Source organism: Nannobrachium achirus (assembly GCF_963921795.1).
Source record: "Nannobrachium achirus genome assembly, chromosome: 5".
Lineage (NCBI taxonomy): Eukaryota > Metazoa > Chordata > Actinopteri > Myctophiformes > Myctophidae > Nannobrachium > Nannobrachium achirus.
The window spans coordinates 40,077,378-40,105,320 of NC_137814.1; the positions used below are offsets into that span (position 1 = coordinate 40,077,378).

The following is a 27,943-nucleotide window of genomic DNA, read 5'->3' on the forward strand; positions in this document are numbered from 1 at the left end:
TTGTATTTTCTTGAAACTTGACCTTGAAGATTTGGCAGATCTGAGGACCCCTAGGGCAGGGGCTTTCAAAGTGGGTGACGGGGCACCTTGGGGTGCCGTGATGCCAGTCCAGGGGTGCCGCGAGATTATTTGATAATATTTGGAATTCATTTGGACACCTAAAACAATATTTAGTATCATTTTAAACTACAAGTTATTTTCAGTCAGTTCTAATCAAAATGGCTATTATTTCCTGGCAACATAATTGCTAAAATATGGCATAAATATAAGGTGTTGGCCAGGGAGTGAAAATGATGAATATAATATAGGGGTGCCTCGGATGAAAATAATATTTATAGGGTTGCCCTGAGCCAAAACAGTTTGGGAACCCCTGCCCAAGGGGTCCCGGATCCCCTGTTGAAGACCCCTGAATTATAAACTTTTGTAATTAGGCCTGATAACGGGGAAGGTCAATGAAACGGTTTGAACTGGCAGGTGACAGGAGGAGGGTTCTCTGGTGCAAATTATAATAATTCATTTTAGATAATGGCTATGATCAGCTATTTTCTCTGAATCACAGAGCAAATATGCACACCATACAGTATATCTATCCTTCACAAAAACAGACACAACATAGAGAATACGAATCACAGCATGTTGTTGTAATATAGCACCTATTGAATTCAATGGACAGGTGGCACCATTATGTAAGGTCTCCCTCTCTGAATTATGGTTTATTGCTGCTCCACCACTAGCATAGATGTTAAGCTGGAAAATGTAAAACTCTGAGACAGATACAGAATACCTTTATACCAAATCAATCTAAATTATGTATTAATTCACCAAATCTCTGTCTGTCTCTGTCTGTCTGTCTGTCTGTCTGTCTGTCTGTCTGTCTGTCTGTCTGTCTGTGTGTGTGTGTGTGTGTGTGTGTGTGTGTGTGTGTGTGTGTGTGTGTGTGTGTGTGTGTGTGTGTGTGTGTGTGTGTGTGTGTGTGTGTGTGTGTGTGTGTGTGTGTGTGTGTGTGTGTGTGTGTGTGTGCGCGTGCGTGCGTGCGTGCGTGCGTGTCTTGGGTACAACTTGGGCACAGTCTGACTGAACAGTCTCATTGTCCTCGACTTGAGTGGTTCCCGAGTAGGCCTGACGTCACACATAACAGAAACGGTTGCCTAACAATGCAGATTTGCATCTACGTTCCTGCCAAAAACACCACCACCACAACTTGTAATTTATAGAAATACTGTACCGTACAGTATGTAATGAAGCGGCATTGCATTCACCACCACTATATCCTACTTCAAGGGTCTTCAACAGAGGGTCCGGGACCCCTAGGGGGTACTCAGTCACTTCAGGGGGGTCCTCCAAATCTTTGTGTGATTTTTTTTATTAACCACTTGAATCCTAGCATCCATATTCTGAGAACTTTGGACAAAAATAGCAGATGCCTTGTGAGCTTGTAGATCAGCTATTTTTGAGGTTTTGTAAAGGAGAAAAATAGCAGACCAAGTACAGAGTGAAAGGTCAACTTTATTAAGTATTGACGGTTCAAGTGGTTAAATATCTGAAAACACAAATTGACAGAATACAAAATACTCTGATGATTGTGCTGTCAAACGATGAAACTATATGGAATCTATGAAAGGTTGTGGGGGTCCCTGCTTCATATCTCTCTCAACTAAGGGGTCCTTGGCCTGAAAACGTTGAAGACCCCTCTTCTCTCGGCCAAAGCTCTCTCTCTCCATCCAGTGGAGAAATGGTTATATTACAAGACAGAAATTGATAATAGAGTAATACATACAGTAATTGACCTTCAGTGGGCTTTAAGAAACATCCCTCTCCTATGGTGTATCATGACACACGTGAATGCCCTCCTTAAAGCACATGATTTTCATGGGCTAAAAATACAAGAAAGCATTATTTGACACATGTTACTTTGGTAATCTGAATTCTAGAGAAAAGAGGTGTCCATGTTAACCACTTAAACCCTGAAGACTTAGTAAACTGGACCTGAGATGCATCTGTACTTGGACTGTGTTGTGAACTTGTAGATGATGATGATGATGATGATGATGATGATGATGATGATGATGATCCCACGAGAATATGGATGCTGAGGTTAATGCTGGTTAAAATATATTGGACTATTCAAGGGTTGTAGGGATAGCCTACCTTTTACAGTATATAAATTACCTTTAAGTCAAGTGGCATGGGAATTAAACAATCAATATTTCATCTTACCATGGCCTATCACAAAATCTCATTAATTTTACATCTAGTGAGAGCTGACTCCCAATTTAAGCTTTAAGCATTTCTGCATATAGTAGGCCTACACAACAATCTTAAATTAAAGGAGGGAAAACGTGATCTTTGGTTCAGGTCTCAGGTTATTCTGGAGCAGTGAAAGTAGGTCACAACAATTACCGGGACTGCACTTTCCCACACTCTCAGAAAAAAAACAATAACTACCGGTAGCCTAGTAGCACTGATGGTTACACCCATTTCTGGGAACAGACCCATTTATTTATTTCTCTGTTTTATTTAAGTCATAAGACATAAGAAAAAAATGTCCTTAAAATGTCTGGAATGCAACCACCAGGATGCGACATAATCACCTTTCTCTCCCTGCTTGTTCACAGAATCACAGCACGTCACAACTTGAACTTCAAAGTTGATTTCAGATTCAACTGCAAATTATATATAGATAGGCCTATATTTAAAAACAATATTGAAACAAATTTGATCGATGACTTTGATATTAAGGGTAGGCCTATGTATGCACACCATGGCTTGCAAACCCAGCCAAGTCCTTATCAGGGTTTGGAGAAATTCTGTTCAGAATCGACAATCCTTGTTTCATTTTGGAACCCATAATGCAGAGAATAGATATAGACCTACATGTTTAGAAATGTGCATGATCAGTCAGATCCAGAAAATGCTCTACACCAAATGCGGTCTGGAACTAAAAAGGACCAATAATTACATCATAACCAGTTGATATTTGATACCATAGCCTGTAGCCTATAATGGAAGGTCACGTCAATCTGTTCCAGTCAGACTAATTGTTTCATCGACTACTTTAAAGAGTAGGCCTATTACACGCACTTGAGGCAGAAATCGGTGTTGAGTTTTTTCTTTTTATTATCCTACATGTTTGCTTTTCTCTGGCGCCAATGCCAATCCTTTGGATTCTGTCCATCACCTGCGCGCGGTTTCGTCTGGTTTTCGCTCGCTCGTGAACGGTCCAGACGTCCAGTCACCCCCCCCCCCCCCCCCCCCCTCCCCTCCGGTTGCCATGTCCTCTGAGTCTGACTCACAGTCTCACTCAGTTTAGGGACTCGCCGAGACGTGAATTAATTAATTGTGTAAAACTGTAGCTGTAGTCACCACCAAACAGCGTATGTCTGTCCTCTGTTATCAGGTAATAAAGTAAAAATGTGTTCACGTTTAGATTTAGGCAGGCATCTCTATCCTATTTTGTATGAATTGAGTAGGCTACAAAGGGACCACAATTTAAACAAGCCATTGAGCTTTCTTGTGGTCTTTATCCTTTTAGTAGACCTTGTATCAGTGAACTGTTTCTGTACTGTCCGGTACCTTTATATGCAAACTTCAACTATATTTCAACTTTAGGAGTGTCTTACTGACATAACGAAAACAAATTATAACATGCATACAAGTTCATTTGTGAAATATAGCATTATGAATTCAGTTTTATGACTTTACAGACAGTATCTGCTGCCTGCAGCTGCGGCAACCCCAGTTGGAGACAGGCCACGCCTTGCCGGGCAGGCCATCCAATCAGCTCGGCTCATAACTGTTGCTGCTGTTTTCGCGGCCAATCGTCGCGCGTATGCAAATGAGACAGTAACAACAGCATTGTGCAGGAGACTCATGAGAAGTCACCAGATTTGTTTCCCAGTTTGTGAACGACACATCTGAGCGTGCGTACGTGCGTGCTTGTCGAGATACTACAGTCAGACGGAGAGGAGCATAAAGACAACCATCAGCATCACTAGCTTGCTCTCTGGACGTGCACGGTGGACTTGGATTTTATATGTACAACATGACGTTTGAGGAACTAACTGGGGATTATTCACAAGAAAGGTATGCAGACATCTAATTTAATGAGACATTAGACATATAACACATGTCCTGTCCGGGCCGGCCGGCGTGCCGTCAGTGAGAGTGCATGTGTAGTAGTGTACAGGACTTTGTTCGGTCGTCGACATGCGGTCGTGCACACTATTCGTAATTTAAAACAAGTTGTCACCGTTTGCAAGCTAGGATATGAAGTTAATATGCAGCATAAGTAGTGATACACGTTGAATATCAGAAGTTATCTTACTTATCATTCGTGTTTAGTGTATGAAATATTCGAAGGACACTTTCTCTGCTGGTTGAGCCACTCTACGTCACGAGGTACTTCCAGCAAGCGAAAACTTATCTAACCCACCGGTGCACATTTCATTTGCCTGCGATAACATGTTCTGGTTAAAAGCAAAGCTAAGAATGTGCGTTTTCTATCTTTTTGCAAGTGCGAAATGTGTTATTTTACATGATGACTGTCAAATAATGTATAGCCTACTGTCTTGTCAGTCAGTTCCGTCGGGTGCAGGCTAGCTATAGCAAAGCCTAGCATGAGCAGACAGCTGCACAAAGCAAAGACTGGAATGTGTGATTTAACTTTAGTTGTTACTGAACTGACATGTATTCTCATTGTGTTGCAGAATGGATTCTGTGGCGAAAGCATTGGAGGAGGTCCTCAGCTCTGCATTACCACAGGGCTGCATAACTGTTGGAGTCTATGAAGCAGCCAAGTCACTCAATGTGTAAGTGTACTTATCAGCTATAACACAGAAGTCCACACTTCTTATCAATGCATGGTTGTTTCGGATAACCTTTACTTTCACTGCAAACCTAGGAGCCATTAAAATGTCCAAACAACAAATAATCATCAAACTGACTAAATATATGACTTAAACCAAACCACCCCTCTGATATAAAATTAAATAATTGTGAAAGGGTTTGCACATTTTACATGTTACACATGAGATTATTGTATTAATTCCTTTGCAAATTTGCAAAACAACTAAGAGAGAAAGGCTTAAAAACGTACAAAAAAGTAACACTATTTTTCTTCCAAACTTCAGAGATCCTGATAACGTGGTCCTTTGTATTCTGGCTACGGATGACGATGATGTAAAAGACGTGGCCCTCCAGATCCACTTCACACTCATTCAGGCGTTCTGCTGTGAGAATGACATCAACATCCTGAGGGTGAACAACACCAGCCGCCTAGCAAAGATCCTCGGTGTAGGTGGAGGGGCGAAGCAGACTGGAGGAGAGCCCATGGACCTGCACTGTGTCCTGGTCACTGTAAGTACCAATTACCCTGCACCCTCTCCCTTCTATGTGGAATGAGCTTTAGACTGTTGATGAATCTTGTCAAGGCATTTTGTCTATGCAATATTTCTGTTTGTGTAATTGTATTGTAATTGTGTTTGTTTGTAGTTATATGCACATATGCACAAGCAATCATTTTACAGGACTTTGCATAGTAATCAGGCTGAATGTGAAATTGCAGCAATGTTCATTGTGTAAACTGCACCATAGCCTTGCAACTGCCATTTCCAAGAATGCGAGTTTCATTTCTATGAAGGACATGCCAGAACATGCCCTCATGCACAGCTGTAAACATTTACTACTTACACCTGCTCCCCTTCACATTATCTGTGGAGAATTTCAGCATTGTTTTTATGGGACCTGAAAAATCCTATGTAAATATACATGCAAATTATTAAAGCTTTCCTCTTTTCTCTCCCATTTTCTTGATTTTATCAGAGCCCACACGCTTCACAGTGGAAGGACCCTGCTTTGAGCAAAGTGAATCACTTCTGCAGGGAGAGCCGGTGTATGGACCAGTGGGTGCCCATCATTAACTTACCTGAACGATGAACAGTTTCGCTACCAGCAGCAGCAAAGACCATCAATGGTTCTGTTATCTGCATAGTAAGAGTGGTGTGAACGCTGATGGGACCCGTTTCCACCATGGGGTCAAATCCCAAAGCATTGCTGGTGGGATAATCAATCCGCAGCAGCACCAAACTTAATGAATTTGGAGGAATAACGATGAAGACCCTGCAATCTTGTTGGGATGTGTTGAATAATAAAATGGGCATGGTTTTCCAACGCGTCAGGACTGTCAGGGAGTTGTGACACTTGGCCTTGGCAACCAAACGAGACAGCAAGGCACTTTTTTTATTAAGGCAATAAAAAGCCTCTGTGCTGGTTAATGTAAAGGAGGACACTGTATATGGATTATAACATGTATTTGTGTGGCAAGGGCATGGCACTTGTGGAAAAAGTGGAGAGAAACTCAAGCACTGTGGTTGAGGGGACGAAGGCCTTAGAACCTATCTCCGCTTAAACAAAAGCACTTGTTGAAACACTGGACCTTTGAAATTTCACTTTCATTTACATTGTTGGTGTTGTTACAGTTGTTTTTGTTATTATCATTATTATTATTATTATTCTTTTTATATATATATTATATTTAAAAAGGGAAGGGCTAAATATCCAATGAACAGTGAAGAATATGTTCTGTGTGTTCAGTGTTTCAGGTGCCTGCTGGTTTTTAAGTGGCACAGTTGTTTTCTACAAGTTAAGTTATTTCTAATGATATTTAAGTGTATTTATGTTTCTTTTTTTTACTCTTAAATATTTGCAAATTCTTATAAAAAGACACCGTTTTCATTGTGTTCAATAAAAACAGATTTTGAACCAGAACTATATGGCTTTCCTTGTCCTTTCATTTTGCATTTCTGGAAATGTAACAAAGCAGAGGTGAATCCCAATCCCCCCCCTTTCCCCAGCAAACAGTTGTAAAGAGGAGTCACGTGTGGATCAGAGGGGTCACGCTGTCCTTGGTGACATCTCTGTGCTGGAAGCAGAACAATAATCCTTGCCGTTCTCTGCTGTGGGTTTTGCCTGGGTCAGCAGGACCACACTCATTCATCCGCACAGATTCCCCTTTCACTCAAACCCAGAGATTTGTTGGACAATTTAGCCAGGTGATTTCTTTGAATAGAGCCCGTTTTTGACTGTCATGTGTGCCCTGATGAGACAAGAACAACTGAATACACAATTATTAATGCTTTACTAAAGAAGAATTGTGTAATTTCAGTGCATGTTTTTTTTCCCCAAAGTATAACAGACCAATAAATCATTAAATATACTGTGGACATTACATAAACATACTCCACATAACTGGACATTGCATATATTTTGCATTATTCAAGCTACATTTAGTGATGTTACAAAAGTATTATCACCTTCAAGCTTTTACCAGCCATTTGTTGACTTTCTCTGGACTTTACAATGGAATTAAAGGTGTGGCTTACATTGCATGCTTGGAATTTCTAAGGTTTGTAAATGAGATGATCGCATGCAACCAGGTTGTGTAATGCCTACATTATGCTCTGTCGTACGCTGGGACGTGCAGAGAATGTTAGAGAGTGAGGGGCTGACATTTCTAAAAGGGCCTTTTGGTGAAAATAGCAGACCTCCAAGATGCTGCGCCTGCGACACGTTGTGAACTTGGAGGTCAGCTATTTTCGGTACTTGATACCACACTGAACTAATATAATCAATTCAATACTGGAGATGTGGTGTAACAGCATGGATTTCTACACAGAGAGGGCAATTCTTTCAACACAAGATGCTGCATTCAAGTTCAGGAGAGTTTGGACAGGGCAAAAAAATAAAAAATAATGGTCACACGACAGTGTCGTGCACTGAAAATAAAAGTATAAATCAGGCTTTAAACAGTCTGAAGGACTCCTTCTGCCCCCCTCCTTTTCCTATTGTGTCACATGCAGTGTAGCTGGCCAATGTCACAGAGGTGATGTGATGTAAGGAAGGCATTCCCCATGGTAACTTGGTAAGTGCAGAATCATGGTCACGAGAAGAGGAGCCTCGCCTATCTAACCTTTAATCAGAGAGACACTGTACACTGACTGTACAGACTGACCTTGGGATTCCACATGATGGAAATCATATGACTTTATTTATCAAGCTTTATTGACAATGTGTCATATATTATACTATTTCACCTTGACCTGAATAGTATGGTAATTTAACACTTAACCTCCATGGCCACTACAGCCTGCCTTCTCCCATGTTGATCTGTGTGAACACTATTTCATTCTGTGGTTATTTTCTGTACACATTGATAGAGTTCCCCACAGGTCAGACTCAGAAGTAACTCAGGAACCTCTCTTATAATAGCGGGATCCATTTCAAAACATCAAAAACTAAATATAAGAAAAACTGATTATACTAAACTATCATATTCTCGTAACATTCCATAAGGTGATTACAACTTTCTCATACTGTCCAGAAGTTATTGTGTCCTTTAAAGGGCGAGACAACAATGTTGTTCTCTTGGGTACTGTGTTAAAGGTCATCTGCACTGTTGGTATCCTCAGCCGTGTGACTGAAGGTTTTGACACTGACTGATGTCATGTGGTATTATAATGAACCAGGGGGAACGGTTATTTTAAGACAGGATGGCTGATCTAAGTGTTGTGTTGGCACTTTCCCACTGAATCTCTCTTGTCCGGACTCACCGATTGTCACAAGGGATTAGCATTTGCTGAAAGGAGCCAATTGCATTTATGACAAATATTAAACAAAATAAGTCTATAAGCATTGGCCTGATAGCCCCTGTCAGCCCATGTTCATGTTCAACAACCCTGAGCATAATCACTATGATCTAGTACTAGTAGCAGACAGTATGTTATTACTTAAATACATTAGCTATGATTATCTTAAGCTTGTGATGTGACACGTTGTGAACTTGTAGATCTGCTTTTAGATTTTTCCTATTTTTGATATGGAAAAACCTTATGGTTGACATTTTTAAAATGAACTGTGCATTGTACATGACAGTCTTTTTTGGTAAAAATAATATGAGTTTGGTACATAAAAAGGCAGCATATTTCTATTTTAAAATAGTCTTCCTTGACCAGTCCATTCATCATTAATACATCCAGTTTGTATATTACGAGCCAGGTGATGTCATGTGCTCTGCTCAATATGAGGTCATCTTTGTCTAATCAATTCAGATTTCACAAATCAATGCAGCGCTCCCATTTTAAGTGCATATCAAGAGAAGATAGTGCTGTAGTAAATTACCTCTGTAGGTCAAAATAGTGAAATTACTGTTAAGATTGATGTATTCAAAAACCATCATACAACCTGTTAGTGGGAAGTTGCACGAACACAACTCAAAACCACTTCACTGCACCTTTGAATGGCGGATGTAGCCCATGGCCAGACTATATATATTAATGCAACTAACTAACTGCAGTATACCATTCCCACCTTGACAGGAAATGGGGGGGAGAGGTGGGGAGTAACATGCGGCAAAGGTAGTCCGGATCGGGAATCGAACCGGCAATGCTGCCAGGCATCCATGCCTATGTGGCAATGCCTAAGTGGTATGCGCCTGGACCAGTAGGCCAGCGGGCGCCCCATCCCCACCTTGTTTTAACATGGGTGGATTGCTTAGCTGTGCTAGGCTATGGCGGATGGTGGCTTTGAATATGCTGATGTAGCCCTGCAGAATTTGAGGGTTAAAATGTATAGAGCACCATGGGCAGTCAGTCAAATCACTTTAGGCTTAACTGTCCTCTCTGTAGCTCTATGGGTAATGGGAACTGCCAAAAGAGTAGAGGTGGTGCTTGGTTCACTGTGCCAACACCTTCGCTCACATACCCCAAGCCTCATCCTCTGCTTGCCCCCCTGCCCTCCCCCTCCCCACATCAGCACATTCCAGCACACACTGTAACTGCTCAGCCAGATTTGAACAGAGGCACGCTGTCAGTGGGACTTGCCTGCCAGGCACACAGGCGTATGCTTCCCTATCATCATCCTCGCATTGCTGCACAATGAGAGATAGGATTTGCCATGTAGTCTAGGCTCTGTGGAGGGTCACATGCTGCATGCCTTTTTGGGTGCATCCGCGCATGCTGATGCACAACATCCTGCCTCATATTAGCACATATTTGGGAAAGTCAGTACTTCACTACTAATATACATTTTTGGGTTTAATCAATCTACTGTGAAGCTGATCTTTGATTTGGTCAAAGCATAGGACAAAGAGAACATTTACAGTATTATGCTTGGCTTGGTGTTTTGAGGTGTTGGACACAATGGACAGTAATGAGTAGCCTCTCATAATGTGTCTACGGTGCCGAAGAATATCCTGAATCCTAACTTGGCCTACTACCTGTCTGATCCCTGCAGCATAGTTGAACAAAAATACCATGTAAATGAAACAATGCATGAGAAGTAACAGGAGAGTAACCTCACAGTATTTCATTTAAGATCATCCTCACAATAGATAATCCAACAGTATAATTTTCTTATCTCACATCATGTATGGGGAAATGACTGGAGTAATTGCCAGTATTCTGCATTTGTACATTTGCAACTTTAGCTGACAGTAGATATTGCTCCTATTTGATCTCCCTTTGTGTACAGTGTTTCTCTGCCTGGCGACAGACAAGGTCAGAGAGACCCAAGTGACCACCAGCAGATAATCAAAACAAGCTTTTAGACCAGGTCAGTGTTTTCCCCCAAATAGCTCCTCATCTCTCCAAGAGCGGAAACCATGTGTTAGGCACTTCTATATTTAGCCCTCTTATATTTAGCCTCGTGCTAGTGCTCTGAGGCTGCAATGGTGAGAGGGTTGGGTGTAGTTCATCCATAGGTAGTAGTACAGTAAAAAAAAAAACATGACTGCTCGGCCAGAAGCTAATGAGAGGAAACAGACGCAAGGGAGGCTATAGATAACCTTGGGAAGGTTTATTTATAGATATCCTTAACTGACTGGAGTCCCTCTGAACTGTAATGTGAGAAACACACTATAGCTACATGCAAATGTGAAACCTCTGATTCCATAGGCTATGTAGGCTCATTATAGGTCTTATTGAACCCTTTCAGAAATTAATAGGGTTAGACATTATAGGTTCAAAGCCTGAAAGGCCCCACTTGTGGTGCAGGAGATGTGTCAGTGTGCCAGAAATGCAAAGGTCCTCGGTTCAAAGACACACTGTGGAGTGGACCATGTTCACTCTGCATCTTTGTAAAACAGATGGTTCCTGGCTCAAAACCAATGCTGAGGATTTTTCCAAGTTTGTAGCTGGCTCTAATATTTAAATCCCTTTAGGTTCAATATTTAGTGGTAACCAATAACACATTGAAGCTGATAAATGGGTTCTCTCTCTTCACTTGATAAGCCACAATAACAGGTCAAAACCAGGTTAACATGACTGCATTTTATTCAGAGATTAGTGCAGTATTACACCGAATGAGTGCAGTACGGTGCTGCATATGATCTTTGTCACACATTCTCCATACAATGGTCAATGTGTCAGTAAAGATAGTACATTTACACATTAAAATGTTTAAATCATTAGTCTGTCAATGTGCAGTAAGGCCATTACTGGGTTGCTCAATGTATGGAAACTATATTGTGATAGTTGTGATCTATATGCATATTTAAGTGTCATACTGTAAATTAATGATTTATTATTAACTGTTCTGAAGAATACATTATTCGAGGAAACTGTATTAAAAACACAATTGACCTTGATGATTTCAAAACTTTATAAACTACCCTTTGGAGAAGGCAACAATACCAATGCTGAAATCTGTAGCACCAGGTAGTCAAATATAATCAAACATCTCTTGTTAATGACAACGTGTAGACAATGGCACAACAATATAGTTACAAATTACTTTCATCACAGAGATAGAAATAGTAGATAGAAATATCTTTTGTTGTTAAAGAAAATACTCCAAGTAAGACAAGTTCAATATACAAGGCATACAGGCAAAGCTCAATTTATACTTTGATGATATAAATCGGACTTAAGGCTTTTGTGTGCAAGAACATTTGTACAAGAGACAATCGGAACGATCCAGGGGAAGTTGAGTCAAAGTACTACATTAATTGACTGCATTGTGCTTGTGCCAACATTACATGTGCCTCAAATCTTTCTAAGACACATCGAGTTGCCTAAAATAACTTTCTTGTATTTGCAAGGCAGCATGGCTCACTGTTGTGTAAAGGCAGTTCCAATATCTAGGCCGGGTCGCCATGTATTTCCAAATGTAAAGGTAAACATTTTACCAATTAAGAAATTCTGGTGACTTATCTCAATCATGTTAACAGTTGAGTTACGAATGCTTGGTTTGGTCCCATGGTCATAAAACCTTCTTGTCAAAACAAAATACTGGATACACAAGGTTTGTGCAGGACACCAGGGTTCTACTCTAGGTTGTCCAAGGCAGTGGTTCTCAATCGCTGGGTTGGGACCCAAAAGTGGCTTGTGAGATGAAGTGTGTAATATTGTGCAGTATGTGTTAGTGAATAGTTTCTTGACGTCATGGCACCAAACATCAGACGAGGGTCCAATTTCGAAGCCAACCAACTGAGAACCACTGATCTACCTGACACCAGATGTCTAATGCAGTTTTCAGAGGGATCTGCAATCCGATGAAAGTATTTTTTGTAAATATTCATATTTTTGTCTGTAATCTTAATACAATGTTAATACAAAACCCATCGCATATACTGCACGTACCTTAAATCTGAACCATACACATTTTAGATTACTGAACAAGGGTTCCTAAAAGTACTCAATTAATGTTGATTCCACTGCTGTACAGCACTGCTTTACAATACTGTGAGGAAGTAAAAAACTAAAGAACTAAAACAAACCTTGATGGCATCAATTTCAGCAAAACACAAAACTGTCACATTGTTATCACACAGTAACAACCAGTCTTCATTTAACCCTTAGGGCACGGTCACACCACACTTTTATTTGACCTATGAGGGCAGATTCTGCCAATGCATTTCAATTAAATTAAGCGTTTATTTATTTATGTTTTCTTCAGAAATTCACAAATGGCAGCAAACCACTCCATTCCCATTCTCCTCATAGGTAGCATAAAGGTGTGTTGTGACCGTGCCCTTACAAGTAGGGATGATGCCGATCGATCAGCAATGGCTCGGATCGGCATGATATGACTGATCGGTGTTGATTGGTGATTTCGATCAAAAGGTAAATTCGCCGTTCCGATCAGTGGCATATTATATATAGTGTCACTCTCTGACATGGTTTGTTTTTCGCCTTGAAAATAAGGGCAGACAATATTGCCATACTGTCTGAATGGGAAAACGTTTCCTTAGGAATTAAATTGTTCCTGGGATCCAATCAAATGGAACTAACTACATTAAAAACCTAACATCACTGCTACTGCTAAGACATTTTGTAGTTTGTTCAAGACAGGATATGTAAATGTAATATATTATATTATATTTTGTTTACATGGTTATTTTGTGCTATTTTGTGCAAATACAATATTTTAATCGATTGACAGCCTTTATAAATAACAATACTGCCCCACTTGATCGGATCGGTGATTGATCGGTATCGGGTGATCAGACTTAGGTGATCGGTTCCAAAAAACCTGATTGCCCCATCCCTACTTACAAGTGTATTTTTACACTCTCAGAGTTAAACGAACATTCCAGATTTTACTAACGTTTACCATCTTTGGAGGTGGTAAACATGAGTCAAATCTGGAATTATTATTAATATACACTCTGACCCTGTATTCAGTTACAGTGAATTTCAAGCAGTCATACAACCCAGATGTGTTGATGGTGGGCCTTTAAGACATTATACTGTAGCAGAAACAATGTGATGTGATGTTCAACAGGTACTGTACGTGACTAAAGGCCAGGAAGGAAACCTGGGCTATATAAATTCACTGAGTAATAGGTAGGCAGATCTCAACAGTCACCACTCCGGAATGTCACACCCAGTCCATAGTCCCAGTGAGTCTCAGTTATTCAGATGACAATCACAACCCTTATCAATAACTGGCAGGTGCTTTTTCATATTCCATACTATTTTACCAACCTGTCCAGTGGTCAGTGGGAGAATTTCTTCCATTAATAGAAGGAGGCAAGGTGGCCATGTCACATTACTTGGCTGATTGCGGATCGTTGATTTTGAGATAATTCATTCTAGGTGAAATCATTACAGAAAACATGACAATAAGGGAATGATATAGTGATATTTTTTAAAACAGTCTATCTCCCAACCCCCACCTACCCACCCCCTAACCCCTCTCAAACAACAAACAAACAAAAAACAGACACATTAATAAGCAAAAAAACAGACACAAAATAGGCTAAATGGCATCAACTACAATATAGTGCAGGGTTTCTTATCCTTGAAGGGGTTTTCTGAAGTCGGGATACCCTGGAGCAAAGGGTCAAACTTTGCGTGCTCGCCACAGTAATTCATGAGGTCTGCTGAAGCCTTGGACACCTGCAGGACAAACGGATGGTGAACACAAACCCACATACGTAAACAAACAAACACACACACACACACGTACACACACACACACACACACACACACACACACACACACACGTACATCCTTATCAAGAGTTACTACAATTTACAATTTAGATATTTAGCAGTCGCTCCCAAGTGCGAAATCGGTATACTAATAATCAGAACATCAACATTATTTACTGACCATGATACTGACATGAGAATTGTAATTGATTAATACCATTCGTTAGCATTATGTTTTAAAGGCAAAGTAAAAAAAAAAATGTTTTGGCTTGGAACATTTAACCACTTAAAGCCTATCTTTGTTGTTGACTGGAGTCTTCAAGGGGTCTATACTTGGTCACCTCCTTATTATTTCCCTTTCTACCACTTTTTCGAGTCACGTGTTCAAATACTGGATTCTGATTGGCTAAATTCCGGAGGTTATGACAGAACAACTGCCGCAAAGTTGTGTGAGGACTTGTCCGAGATCAATGCGCCTCAGTGTACATCCGGGGACTTCAGGAGGTAGTCGGAACACCTTTCCCCCAACCAACAAATGACCGTGGCAACGGTCCTATGTTTACTAACGTGCATGCTATAGTCGCCGATTTATTTGGATCCAATGCAATCCGCCAACTTTAAAGCCCCTTTTCTCTGAACCTATGCCTTTCTGGAAGCGAACAGCCTCTATTTACGGCCGGAACGGTACTTCTAACTGACGTTAGCTTAGCTGTAAGCTAGACGCATGGATTAGTATGGAGTTGGCGCCATCTGTTGGTGAGTAGAAGATGTTGTTGGTGGAACTATCTGCTGTCTCGCGGAAGTTTTATAGGCAATAATGATTGTAACTTAAGATCCTTGCAAGTTACAACTATGTGTTTTCTTTCATGTATAAGGGAAAAAGTGGTAGAGAAGCTATTTACCACTCGGGGTCGGACATTATGCTCTGATAATGTCCTGTGTGAGGGTGTTATCGGACTCGGCTTCGCCTCGTCCGATCACCCCCTCACACAGGACATTATCAGAGCATAATGTCCTCTCACTCGGGGTAAATTGCTTACTTACACGTCTCTTGGCCAAAAGAATCTACAAGCTCAAAACACATTGTGACATGTTGTGAGCTTGTAGATCTGCCATTTTCACCAAATGTTTGCCTGTTATGACCAAAATAGGGATGCCAGGGTTCATGTGGTTAACACAGACACAGGCAATAATTCCACATGACTGTAATGTGTATATCAGGGTTCCCCAATTAGTTTTCCCCAAGGGCCGAATTATGTCTAGGGTACCAAGCTGAAGGCCACAACATTGCAGGGGGAGACGGCGGCGTTCCTGCTACTCCAGCGACAGTTCAGATATCGTCATTGTGGGGTGAAAATCTTGTATGTCCAAAACCGTTCGTTTTGAATTTATAATTTTTAAAATTATTTAAACTAGTGAAAACAGCCGATCTACAAGCACACAACGCCTCGCACTGTAGATCTGCTGTTTTCACTACTTTTGTGCGACGGCCTTGTATGATTTGCGAAAGAACGTACAAATTTGGAGATACGAGATTTCCAGCTGACAACGACGATATACTAGTGTTGTTGCTGCTCTTATACCACCACTATTACTGGGGTTGGTGGGGGCCAGACAGTAGCCCCCCGCGGGCCGCAAATGGCTCACGGGCCGCCTATTGGGGAACCCTGGTGTATATTATACTGTATATATGAATAAAATGTGTGATCTTCACGCACCTTTATCCTCTCGATGCTGGCCTCTATCCTGAGCTGCTGCACCGTCCTCTTGGCGTGGGCTATGTTGTTGGCACTGGGCGTCTTCGAAGACATCCTGGGCAATAAAACACTGCGTTAGGAAAAGAAAGTGTGTCTGAAACCTTTCTTAGACGAAAGCAAAAACACAAATGGAGAAATTGCAAAGGAAGTAGGCGTTATGTGTCAGAAAAGAAATGTATGTAAAGAAAACAACTCTGTCAAATCTGTCAAACTGAAGTTACGCTAGTAAACAAAGAACAACTGCCAAAACAAGCATAGGCGACAGCAAAAAGTGAATCATCATTCCCTATTGGGATGAACAACGAACCAGCTAACTATTAACTAACTTACTAACAAACAAGAAAATGCTAGGTCTGATATACAGATCAAATAGCCGAATACAGGGTAAATTAGTGTGTTTTGTTATTCTATACTTCATTCACCTTATAGTGCAGTTCTCAGGTCAAGCCGTATGGAGCGTGAGTTGGTCCTGTTGAAAGAAGAGCAGAAACATTCAAACTCAGTAACAACATGCTGCAGAGGTTTACTCTGTCCTCGGAGGCTTGCAGCAACACACAGAATATCCTGCTCATTATTTCAGACCACACTTCTGTCAAAGAGTAGGAAGCAGACGATAAGGACAATGATGACACTTTGCCGGCCGTTTGGCAAATCGCCAACTTGCTTGTCATAACAAACAATTCACAAACCAAGCTGATGGGAACACAATGTTGGGACATACTGTACTATTACTGAACATGAGAATGCGCGTATGGGACATTTCTTTGTGATCATTTAGCTGTGAGAGTCTAAAGATGGACCTGTAAAGGGTCCAAATTTAAATGATCACTCCAGTGTGGCTCTGTAGCTTGGTGAGGGAAGCGAGGATGCTGTGTCAACACTGTAGGTCGGAACACACTGAACGTTCCGAGCCTTAAATCAGACTGTTTTTCCTGTCAAGAGTATGATGAGAACATGTTTTATTCTGCATTGCAGGCCGCGGTGAAGCTCGTACAGCCAGCAGCAGTGCACCTGGTTGATCAGGAGAAGAGGAAACAATGGCAGGTGTGATTTGCTCAACCAGTCCCCCTCACGCTTCCTCGTCTTTCGCAGAATTGTTCCCCACAGTGACGCGTGACGACATGAGAGTTTCCTCAACTCACCACTCGTACGCAGAAGAGAGGACCAGCGGTAAGTTGCACAAACAGCTTATTGACACGTGCATGGTGGTTTCTCCAAGAAAGCATTCAAGCAGGGATTACCCCGTAAAAAAAAACACAAAGCAAAATTGATTCTCAAAATTGACACTCAAGTAAAACAACTGCAGTGCTCTGCCTTTAGAGTCTGAAGGACATTAGACTTGTGAAATCATCCAAACTGATTAAATGCTCCAGTTTAATGTCATTCTGGAGATGATTCCATGGCCATGGATCATAAAGGAATGGGTCTATGAAGGGTGAAATAATCAACTATGAGTCTTTATTAAAGAATCTTGGATGGTAGCCTAAATACCTCCAAGACCAAACAGGCACCAGAATTAGAGATGGACCGATTGCAAAATTCTTGGCCGATACCGATCCACCGGTTTTATGAAGGTCTGACCTGCCAAAACCGATTTTTCCGATACCGATTTCTTTAGCTAAGAACTAGGAAATAGGGTTGCTCCAATACCCTTTTGTTTCAGGCCAAGTAGGCCTACAAGACATACTTCAATTTGAGTACCAATAAGCTAGAAGAACACTAATGCCAAATCAATCACAATAGTACAATATCCAAAATCACAGACAATATCCAGTCTAATATGACCGTCTGGACTAGGCAGGAGGAAAGCAGGTGACGCATGCTTTTTTCCCCCCTTCTTTTTGGAGACGACATTGACACAGGATTATGGAATATATCCTTACATTGCAAAGGTAATCAGCACCATCTGTATTCTGTAGGCTGCTGCCTCCAAGTAGACTGGCTGCTACTTGCTAATGTTTACGTCACAGGACCGAGCATCATGCTGTGCAGTGCAAGAGATACAATTGGCCGATTTTGGCATATTTATGTCAGTGACCTGCCGATCACCGATTTGGCCGGTTTGATATGATACCTGCCGATTTCTGATATTGGCCGATACCGATGTCCATCCCTAAAAGAATGGGTGGATAGCCAGCAGGTATGCATGCAAGCCTGCATGCCTGCTGGCCATCTGTCTGAGTTACAGACAACACTGTCACTGAGGATTTTACTGTTACCGCCATGTGTACCACCAATAAGGTCATATAGCCCAAGCCTACATCTAAAACGAGTGCAACATATAATCAATAGTGCCTACACAATGCAGAATGTTATACTCTCTCTTACAACATAGTCTGTTGTAAGAGAGGCTGTGGTTAGTATTTATGATGAGTCAGGTGGCACAGAACAGCTCTTGGAAAGTGCAGTTCAACGGAATCCTTCATGCTCGTGCGTGCATGCATGCGTGTGTTTGTGTGTAGAATAACTGCTGCATGCTGCCATAGCAGGGCAACTAGATATGAATCACAAGAGGAAGTGCTTTTTTATCACAATGGCATGAAATGTTTCGGTGGTGTCCACCAGAGATCAAAACCCACCACAATGCTTCCTCCTCTGCATTCCAAACAATATCTCTACTGTCAGTTTAAAGAAAAGGAAAAACACTGACAGGAGTGGGCCTCTGCAAACATGTTTCTGCACAGCTTGTGAGAGACTCTTTACAATAGTTTTCTGTGTATCCTGTGCTTTGTGACATCCTGGTTGTAAATCATTCAATGAAAGGGGGAATTTTAACAGCAATAGGCAACAATATATAATGAGACTGTTATTGGTATTGTGCTGTTCTTCAGCCAGCAAACTACCCCTGCAGCCACAGTGGAGTTACCATGTATGGTTGGTGATTCACTTATAGTAACCTTACCCATGCTTGTCACCCAGTGTGTTGGGAATTAAAATTATGGTGAAAAAATTCTGACAGGGTGAAGATAAAGAACATTATTTCAGGAAGCTGACAGTCCACTATATTTAAATCCAGACATTAGGAAACGTGAGCGGAAGACAGCGTAGGGGAGGCACAGGAAGAAGCCTTCAGGCAGGGTTTCAACAGGTCAGCAAGGGGCTGTTTGGTTCCGGAGGCGAACTTGAGTCTTAAGCACTAAACCATCAACAGTCTTAAAAGAACATTAATAGAGAAATGTTGATATTTAAAATATTGGACCATATTCTTTATTTTAAGCAAATTTCACCTCCCAGTATCAAAGCAGTTGAGAACCACTGAGCTAATCTGTTACAAAAAGAGGTTAGAGATCCTTCTTTCTCACATTACAGGATGTGATTATTCAAACAAGGACTGCAGCCAGAGATCCAAGAGATTTCCCTGAGATCATGAAAACGTTTTTCTTGCCTGGCAGTGGCTGGCAACAGAACTCAGGGCAGTGTGTAATGACTCAGATGCTGCTGGGTTGGGCGGTTGGACGAGAGAGGTTGGAGAGTTTGAAGTCTGCCAGTCAGTTGGTGGTTTCAACGCCAGAGTTGCACTTCCACCGCCTGGTAATCATTTACAGGCGCGATGGGAACATGACCGGACACATCCTATACCCCTGAACTTTCTCAGAGCTCTGGTTACAGAGTCTCTCCTCCCCCTCAATCTCTTGATTCCTCTCTGTTTCTCTCTCTGGTCTCTCTCTCACATGCACGCACGCACGCACGCACACAATCACATACCCTACTGTTTGACCAGAAATCTTGTTGTTCCACGCAGCCAGAAAGAGGAACTGTAAGCACTGTTTCTCAGAACTTGTGTAATGAATTACTGAAAATGCAGCTCAGTGCAAAGAAAAGGTGGAGAAAAAAAAAATACATAAATTTTGTTTCTTTAACTCATCTGGTGCCGATCCCGAACTAGTTCGGCTTTATTTCAATCCAATACAATCTTTTTTTTATTAATTCACTTACCCCGAGCTGCTTGTAGAGTCGTGGGTGGTCCTGGCTCGCTAGCCGCTAGCCAGCTAGCCGTTCTACTCTGTCCGACGATATATTCCATTAAAAATGGTTTAAAATACATTTTTGAGCTCCCCAATGTTCACCTGATGTTCGGCGCCGCTTCCGATGAGTACACGAGTGTGCCGATCCCGAAGTAGTTCGGCTTTATTTAATTAAATGAATAAAATGATAAGAGGCCTTCTGAAGCCTGGCTTGATTTTTGTAGCTACTAGCCGAAAGCTAACAACGTCCCAGCCGGCCGTAATTTGCGAACGCAATCGCCAATCTCCGCCTAATCCAATGAATGACCGCATCTTTAAAGGCTTATATCTCTTTTTTGTGTTTTATGAAAGCGGTGCGAGGTTTATTTACGGCGAAATCGCCCAAAAATGATCTTTTAGATGACAAAATGGGAATAGCCATTCTGTTAGCATCTTCATCCGGGACATTTCCATGGCGTGCATCAACGTGAGCACGTCAGGTCCTGGAAGCTGAAGTCCTGGAAGCTAAAGCGCTCGCCTATGAGAGATGCGCTGGCATTCTTTGGCCCCTAGAGGGCGCTGGCACGCAAAGAGTTAAAAAAAAGAAAGAAAAAAAAAGAAAACATACCGGTATATAATTATGATTGATTATGGCCTCTGTGCTCACATTATGTAAAGAACGTTTTTATTTTGTATCCATTATCTATCGTTTCCTCTCAATTTAGCAACGGCATCCATCAGAGGTGTTCAGGTCAAGTTAGGGACCAAAGCCCCAACTGTAAAAAAAAAAAAAAAAAAAAAAGGGAGAAGGGGGCCAGCTGAGCAGCAAGAAGCCCTGTGTTGCTTATGCATTGGAGAGAGCACAACAGAGACATAACTTACGTCTAAAAATACATGTTAAATTGTGTGGGCTTGTTTTGTTGGACTCCATTTACCACAGCAGGATGTGAGCCCTTCACAGTGCTTTGATGCTACAGCGGGAGCCTACCAGCTCCCTGTTTGTTTCCAGAAGAGGCGCAGAGACATAGGAATAGAGGCAGACAGGGGGTGGGTGGGACAAGGAAGGAAGGGAAGCTCCATACTGTCCAACTTCTTCTTTGGAGTGGCTGATTAAAGACCTTTTACACCCAAAAATAGGGTTTGCAAAAACAAGGCGAGGGGGCAACCACATTAGTTCAAAGGTCATTATGAGCCTATGTTGTGCAATTGCACATAAATTATCCTATGATAACAATCACAATTAACATTCCTTCTGAGTTAGTTTTTAAGTAATTATAAGCAAACAGGCAGTATATTATTCTAACAACAATGCACTTGATTCATGTCCTTGGCTGAGCATTAAGTATAATTAACAATTCAATGGTATGATCACACTGGAACTATTACTGTGCTATCATAAAAAAAAGGACTTCCCTGCACTTTAGTTGGAAAAGGAGGTAACAAAGTGAGTGCCAATGTTGTTTATAGAAAAGAACAATGATTTTTGCAGCAGTAGTACAAAATAATAAAATACGGGGAAAACCACTTCCTCCTGCTAGACAGCATCACTGGAGAGAGTTATGGTGAATAAACATGGATGAAACCGAGCCATTTTATCTTCTAGTAGACATGTAGACTCTGTAGACATGTCTGCCTTATCCTAAGTGACTTTATTCCTAGCAGGGACAGAGGAAAATGGGTTCCCACAAAAAGAGAGGAGGCATACAAGAATAACTACAATGCCTCTGGGTATGGTGAAACACTAGCCCTTCCAGAGACGTGCACCTGACCTCAAAGAGTTGAGGGTGGCCGAGTTACGTAAACAACAGCACTGCAAATCCCATAGGGATCACACATAGTGAAAAGAACTTGCAAGCTTACAGACAGTTGTTCACAATAGGCGATTCAGCTGTATTATGTAATTAGCATTCAAGCTTTCCTTTCACTAGTAGTGTGAGGTGGTGGAGGAGATACAGTTTAGACTTATGGGGGAGGCCCAGACTCTTCATAGGGAACAGTAAACACGTGTTGGGAGTGTGTGGAGGTTGTGTGTACTGTCTGTTTAAATGCATTCTGAGAAAAAATGATGTTGTTATTTGTTCCAAAACCTTTATACCCTGTAAAATGTCACAATGCGACATAGCTCTGTTTATACAATGCTGTACCCCCTCCCCCTCCTAATGTATATATGTTCCCCATTTTCAACTGTTTTTATTTTATTTGTGACACTTGTTGCTTTGGCAATGTAAACGTATGTTTTCTCATGCCAATAAAGCTCATTTGAATTGAATTGACAGAGAGAAGAAAACTGAAAATAATTCTGCGACAAAGTTCTGACTTAATTTCGACTTTTGCCATTCACACAATTCCTGCATTTTAACATTTCCCCCCCCCAAAAAAATACAACATGAGTATTAGGTCAAAAGTAAACAGTATAAAAAGCAAATTGTTTGTCCTGATGAACATGATTACCCAACATTTTCATGTTCCAGTATTTTTGAATCATTTATGCACGCAGCATGCAGTACACTGTAAGTTTATTGAATTATGAGGTGCGGTAGACTCATTTGCACATTAACAACCAGTAAGACTCCCTAATCGGGAGATAAGCGACCGTTGGTCGCTTATCTCCATAAATAGAGCAAAAATGTGTTTTTCCAAAATCTTCCTGATCCATGTTGTTGACATGAGTGTAGACATACTGTGTAGTGATTTTCGTGATTTTAGGGCAAAATCTGAATCGGCCTCATGGTGGCGCTAGAGGGCCATGTGAGAAATGAGGGGTGGGGTCTCCTCACCGCCAAGGCGGACGAATAGGTACCGGCCCCGGCTCTCCCGGTCGCTCCTAGCCCGAGTTACGGCATTTTATGTGAGCTGCAGTGGCAGGGGGTCCTCCACTGGGGGCGCCACCACTTTTGCATCCGTTCTGGAGCACCAGGAGTGGGTGGTCCCCGGGAATGCCCCGTGAGCAGCCCCGTTGGGGTGGTCATTTGGTCATTTTTGCACATTTGGTAATTTTTGACACCTGGGGGTCCCCCAGGGACCTGGGGGTCCCCGAAACTCCGGGGGTCCTTGGAGGTTGTAGTTTGGCAGGCAAGGAGTGTGTGTGCAAAATCTGGCATGGATCGGGGCAACGGTTGCAGAGATATGAGCAGGGCAAAAGTGTGACGTGTGACGTGTGACAGAGGGAGTGACGGAGGGAGTGACGGAGGGAGTGACGGAGGGACAGCCGGTGGAGGTTTGGATAGTGTGCAAGTAACTGCGACCTACGGTCGCAACAACACATACAGTAGGGAACAAGCTCTATGTTACAGGAGCACTAGAGCCCATGTAGACAATTTGGAATCTAAACAAGTTTAGCAACAGATTGTCAGATTGCAGCCCTTGCCAGCATCATCACCAACTCACCCACATCTGAGAGATGTGGTGGTTTATCAAATATCTGAGACTGGGGCATGTCCCAGTGCATCTTAAGCTAGCAGCACTGCAGGGGAGTGCTCAGTCTGCTCACTAGCTTTCAAATAGCCCACCCCAAGTGAGTCACCTCACTCAAACTATACAAGCTGAGTGTGTGTGATGTGATGCCAGCTACCAGCAGCAGTGCAGGGCTAAATGAGATCGTGTGGGAAGGCACACCTTCTATTGCTGTGTGTGTGTGTGTGTGTGTGTGTGTGTGTGTGTGTGTGTGTGTGTGTGTGTGTGTGTGTGTGTGTGTGTGTGTGTGTGTGTGTGTGTGTTGTGGGGAGCAATAGGCAATAGAGGAGACGTGAACTCCAAGGATCTGAGAAAGACCACCCCTATACAGCCCACCCTATCACCACACACACACACAAGCCCACATACTGCAACCTCAACAAGACCACCTACAGCACAGAATAGAGTGGCCCCATGGCTTTACTGTACCTTCCCCATATGCACACAAACCCACCCACACACATGCCATTCATTAGCACTATATGATCAAAGAGCTAACCGTTATGAGTCAATTCATTTAACACTTAACACTTACACTCAGATGAAAAGTATGTGCGTGTGTGTGCGCACGCTTGTGTGCGTGTGTCTAGGGTTTTGTGAGTTTATGTGTGTCCATGTACATGTACGGCATTTCTTCCAAATGTCCTTAAAAAGACAAACAGACGAAGAAAATTGTGGAAAGTTAAGCCATTTAACCAGTCCAGTGACAGTCCTCGGTTTTCAAATACAGTCGCTATTTCGGATTATAGTTAGACTTAGAACTAGGCTTAGGTAAGGGATCAGGACAGGTTAGACATGCATGGCATTTAACCCATTGGCATTTAGACCTGAGGCCGATTCAAAAAATGCCTTCTAAAAACAATTTTCTGAACGTACGTTCTTACATATAGCTAAAATCTAAAATGACACAGATGTTTTCCTGGATAGAATGTGTTAATAATGTAGAGTTAAGCAGAGTGTCCACAAAGTAATGTTTTCCGGTCTGAAAACGCAAAGCCCTCTCTTAAAACGCTCATCCAAATGCCCAAAATTGAATATTATTTTAACTCTTGTTGACCAGACAAAAATGTCAGATGTGCATGCTCCCCTATAAAGGCAACTATAAAACTACTACATGTTATTTATTTATCAAAGGTCAAATTAGCCATCATGGTTTGGGTGGATAATTAATTACCTCATAATACTAAAGTGCAATATCACTTAAATATCTATAACCCATTTGGATGGCTTGGAATTTATTGGACAGCATGGCACAGTGCAAAATAGTTCACTCTGATAAACCCCTCTCACCCCCTCCACCTATCCTTTCTGTGTTAGAGCTTTTTGTTCATTGCTTCATTGCTAATCAGGTCAAAGCTAAATATTTTATTACCACCAGTTCAAAGATGGGTGTCCGAGCAATGATATCGGAAGCATTAGGGGCACAGTGACACAGTCAGTAGCCCTGTCGACTCACAGAAGGTCCCGGGGTGTGTTCTCTCCTCCTCGTCATCAGTGCCCATACCCTCGGTGGAGTTGGCAAAAGGACAATTCTTTGTGGAGTTTGGATGTTCTCCCCTTGTCTCCTAGGTACCCTCACAAAATCATGCTGTAATTCGGTCTCTATACTGCCTCTCCCAGGTCAACCAGGGCGTCTGATGGAGGGGAAAGGAACTGGTTGGAATAACGTGTTCCTTCCACTCGTTATGTCCTATCGGGGAAACTCCCCCGTCAGGTGATAAGAAGCAGCCCGCTCACTCCTCATGTATTGATGGAAGCATGAGCTCAGTTCGGGGCTCTCCCCAGGTTGACAGTGAGAGAGTAGCGCCCAGGATTACAGCATAGGCAATTGCCAATTGGCACTGGGTGAAAAAGGGGTTGCAAAATCATGGAATACAAAATAAAACTAGAAAAGCAGTTCCTGCAGAAACTGCGTGGGCTCGCAAAAAAAAAAGAAAAGTATATTATGTACAGTAGAAAATGTATACATCCCTCCTCAGACATACTTTAAATTCAGCTCAAGCCCAAGCAGTAATAAATGGTAAAACAGAATTCATTTCCCAGAGGAATCCACTTGGAAAAGTATAACAATTTATAAAGAGACGGGTACAAGCAATAATAACTGAATAAAGCTGAACAAGTTGAAGTTTGAACAACATTTTTGTCTCACCTTACCAAGGTGCTAAAGTACCAGCGTCTTAAGGATGCTATTATACAGCTTGGGTAAATGTAAATTACTTGTGTTTATATTTGGAAGCCTCTGTAATGTCCACAAACTAGTTGAGAGGCCTGCAGATTGCAAGAATGCTCAAGCCAAGAGCTAAGGCATTGGATCAATTCTGTTCAATGTCTGCGATAGTTGGCAGTCATCAGATATGGAGGAGACGATGCTTGGGTGAACTGAGACTGAAAACATGTTGAGTTTCCCAAGCATCTAGTATATGCACACACATTTAACAAATGTCTTGTTAAACATGAACACAAATAAAGATGGTGTGTGCATGTGTGTGTGTGTGTTTCTTTTGAATGTGCAGTGTTGAGCCTTGTCAAGGCCATAACTGTTACCTCTTGTACTACTACTAAATGTGAAATGGCAAATACATAAAAATACTGTACATGCAGGCTAATGGCAGCGTCAGCATTACTTGGTGCCAGCAGAGAGATGATGCCACAGTCGCTCCTCTTTCACATGGAAAGAGTGATCCAGTCAGGGAAAGGCGATATTTGGTGTCTAGACAGGCGTCTGTTGCTTTGAACTACAGAGAGTTCAAAAGACTAGGGCCTCAGCCACAAGCCAGAGTGCTGGTGGTTCTCTCTTGAACAAGTTGTTTTTCTTTCTTCCTTTCTTTTCTCTCTCTCTTTCTCTCTCTAGCTTTCTTTCTTTCTTTCTCTCTCACTCCCTCGTACACTTGCACATACTGTATACATGTTTGTGCACACACAAAAGCATGCACGCTCGCTGTCTCACACATACACATAACATAACATAAATGCATGATTACTGTGTTCATGCTCTTTCTTTGTGTGTATGTGTGTGTGCGTGTGCGACACACACACACACACACACACACACACACACACACACACACACACACACACACACACACACACACACACACACACACACACACACACACACACACACACACACACACACACACACACACACACACACACACACACACACACACACTCTCTCTCTTTCTCTCTCATATTCACACACAAATATACATTCCCACCCCTCCCTTCTCTCCCTCTGTGTGCACAGTGCAGACAGGAGTTTCCCAGTCTGCAGGCACAGCTAAAAGTAGCCCTGTCCTCTCTCTCTCTCTCTCACCAGCAGTCAGCACTTTTCCAGCTGAATCAGAAACGGTCTCCAGCTGCGTCTACAACATGACCCCAAGCTGGCAGTTCAGCTGTGATCTGATCCCCAGACCAGGACAACCCTCTTAAGAGTTTACTGTAAACACTCGCTCCTCTTCAACCGGTTGGCATGCTTATCACACCCCCAGTAACCACCCGGTCATCATCACCTCCTTCTGCTGAATAAAGTGGTGATGACATTTTATGAGCCAGTGGAAGACAGAGAGGCGCGAGATGGCAAATGAGAAACGTGCTGATTTCCGACGTCTGCGGAAGAAAGAGAGAGAGAGAGTCCAGTGGCGTCAGTTCAGAAAAAGCTAAGGTATGGCAACATGACTGGTGTCTTGCACACGCGCGAAGACACCAGTCATGTTGCCATACCTTAGCAACAGGCATGATAAATGTATTTAAAGAAGTAGCCTACATTCAAATTTTCCCCCGTTTCTATGGTTTCTTGGGCTGGATATGGCAACCTGGAACGGTTGTTCAAGTGCAGCTAAACTTAGTTGGCATGTTAGTAAACGTGCCACAATTAACAATAATGAATTGCACCTGTGCAGCTGACCTGCGGAACCTGGGAATATACCATTCTGTCAAGATGGGGAGAATACAAGTGTGAAGAATATAATTCTAATACCTTGTTAAAGTGACCATTTTGTTAAATTTTGCATTGAGAGTCAGAGAGGATGAGATGGGGCAAAACAGGGAGAGGCTGAGAAGTTGCTGATGGTCTGACTCTGAGCTGCTGCACCCTGAATTGTGAGAAACACTGTAGCTGTGGTTGTAGAAAGTACCAGTGACATCACTTCGTTCCCACCAGAGAAACAAGGGGGTCTGTGCTCTAAATCCTTGTTAGCCCTCAGGTTTCCCAGGGAACCGTTGCTACTATGCAGCTGAACTGGGAAACATCACGAGGCCTGGAATTATTGAATGCTTTAACCCGTGAAAAATAGCAGATATACAAGCTCACAGCGCGGCACCGAGTGCCGCGCTGCGAGCTTGTAGATCTGCTATTTTT

The 27,943-nt window shown here is 42.2% G+C and overlaps 2 protein-coding genes across 5 annotated transcripts in view; one reads left to right on the forward strand and one right to left on the reverse strand.

The window, feature by feature from the left end:
• The first annotated feature begins 3,958 nt into the window (after positions 1-3,958).
• Positions 3,959-6,534, forward strand: gadd45aa (growth arrest and DNA-damage-inducible, alpha, a). Its single transcript, XM_080726485.1, has 4 exons — positions 3,959-4,083; positions 4,707-4,808; positions 5,130-5,355; positions 5,821-6,534. The coding sequence occupies exons 1-4, from the start codon at positions 4,034-4,036 to the stop codon at positions 5,932-5,934; spliced, it is 492 nt and encodes a 163-aa protein (XP_080582611.1). The 5' UTR covers positions 3,959-4,033; the 3' UTR covers positions 5,935-6,534.
• A 7,660-nt stretch (positions 6,535-14,194) lies between these two features.
• Positions 14,195-27,943, reverse strand: part of gng12a (guanine nucleotide binding protein (G protein), gamma 12a) — a 47,834-nt gene continuing 34,085 nt past the window's right edge. For 2 of the 4 annotated variants that reach the window (XM_080726197.1, XM_080726198.1), the window contains 3 exons: positions 16,609-16,655; positions 16,148-16,241; positions 14,195-14,393 (listed from right to left, as the gene is read on the reverse strand). In XM_080726197.1, coding sequence (XP_080582323.1) covers positions 14,268-14,393; positions 16,148-16,240 — 219 coding nt within the window. In that variant the 5' untranslated portion in view covers position 16,241; positions 16,609-16,655 and the 3' untranslated portion in view covers positions 14,195-14,267. Of the gene's footprint in view, positions 14,394-16,147; positions 16,257-16,608; positions 16,708-27,943 lie in introns of those variants that run through there. The other 2 variants (XM_080726199.1, XM_080726200.1) reach the window with 2 other exon arrangements.

Excerpts from the sequence above, each read along its gene's own strand:
- gadd45aa (XM_080726485.1), top strand. The coding sequence starts at position 4,034 with ATGTACAACATGACGTTTGAGGAACTAACTGGGGATTATTCACAAGAA. Across the intron at positions 4,809-5,129 it reads GCAGCCAAGTCACTCAATGT|AGATCCTGATAACGTGGTCC; the intron begins GTAAGTGTACTT and ends TCCAAACTTCAG. Across the intron at positions 5,356-5,820 it reads TGCACTGTGTCCTGGTCACT|AGCCCACACGCTTCACAGTG; the intron begins GTAAGTACCAAT and ends TGATTTTATCAG.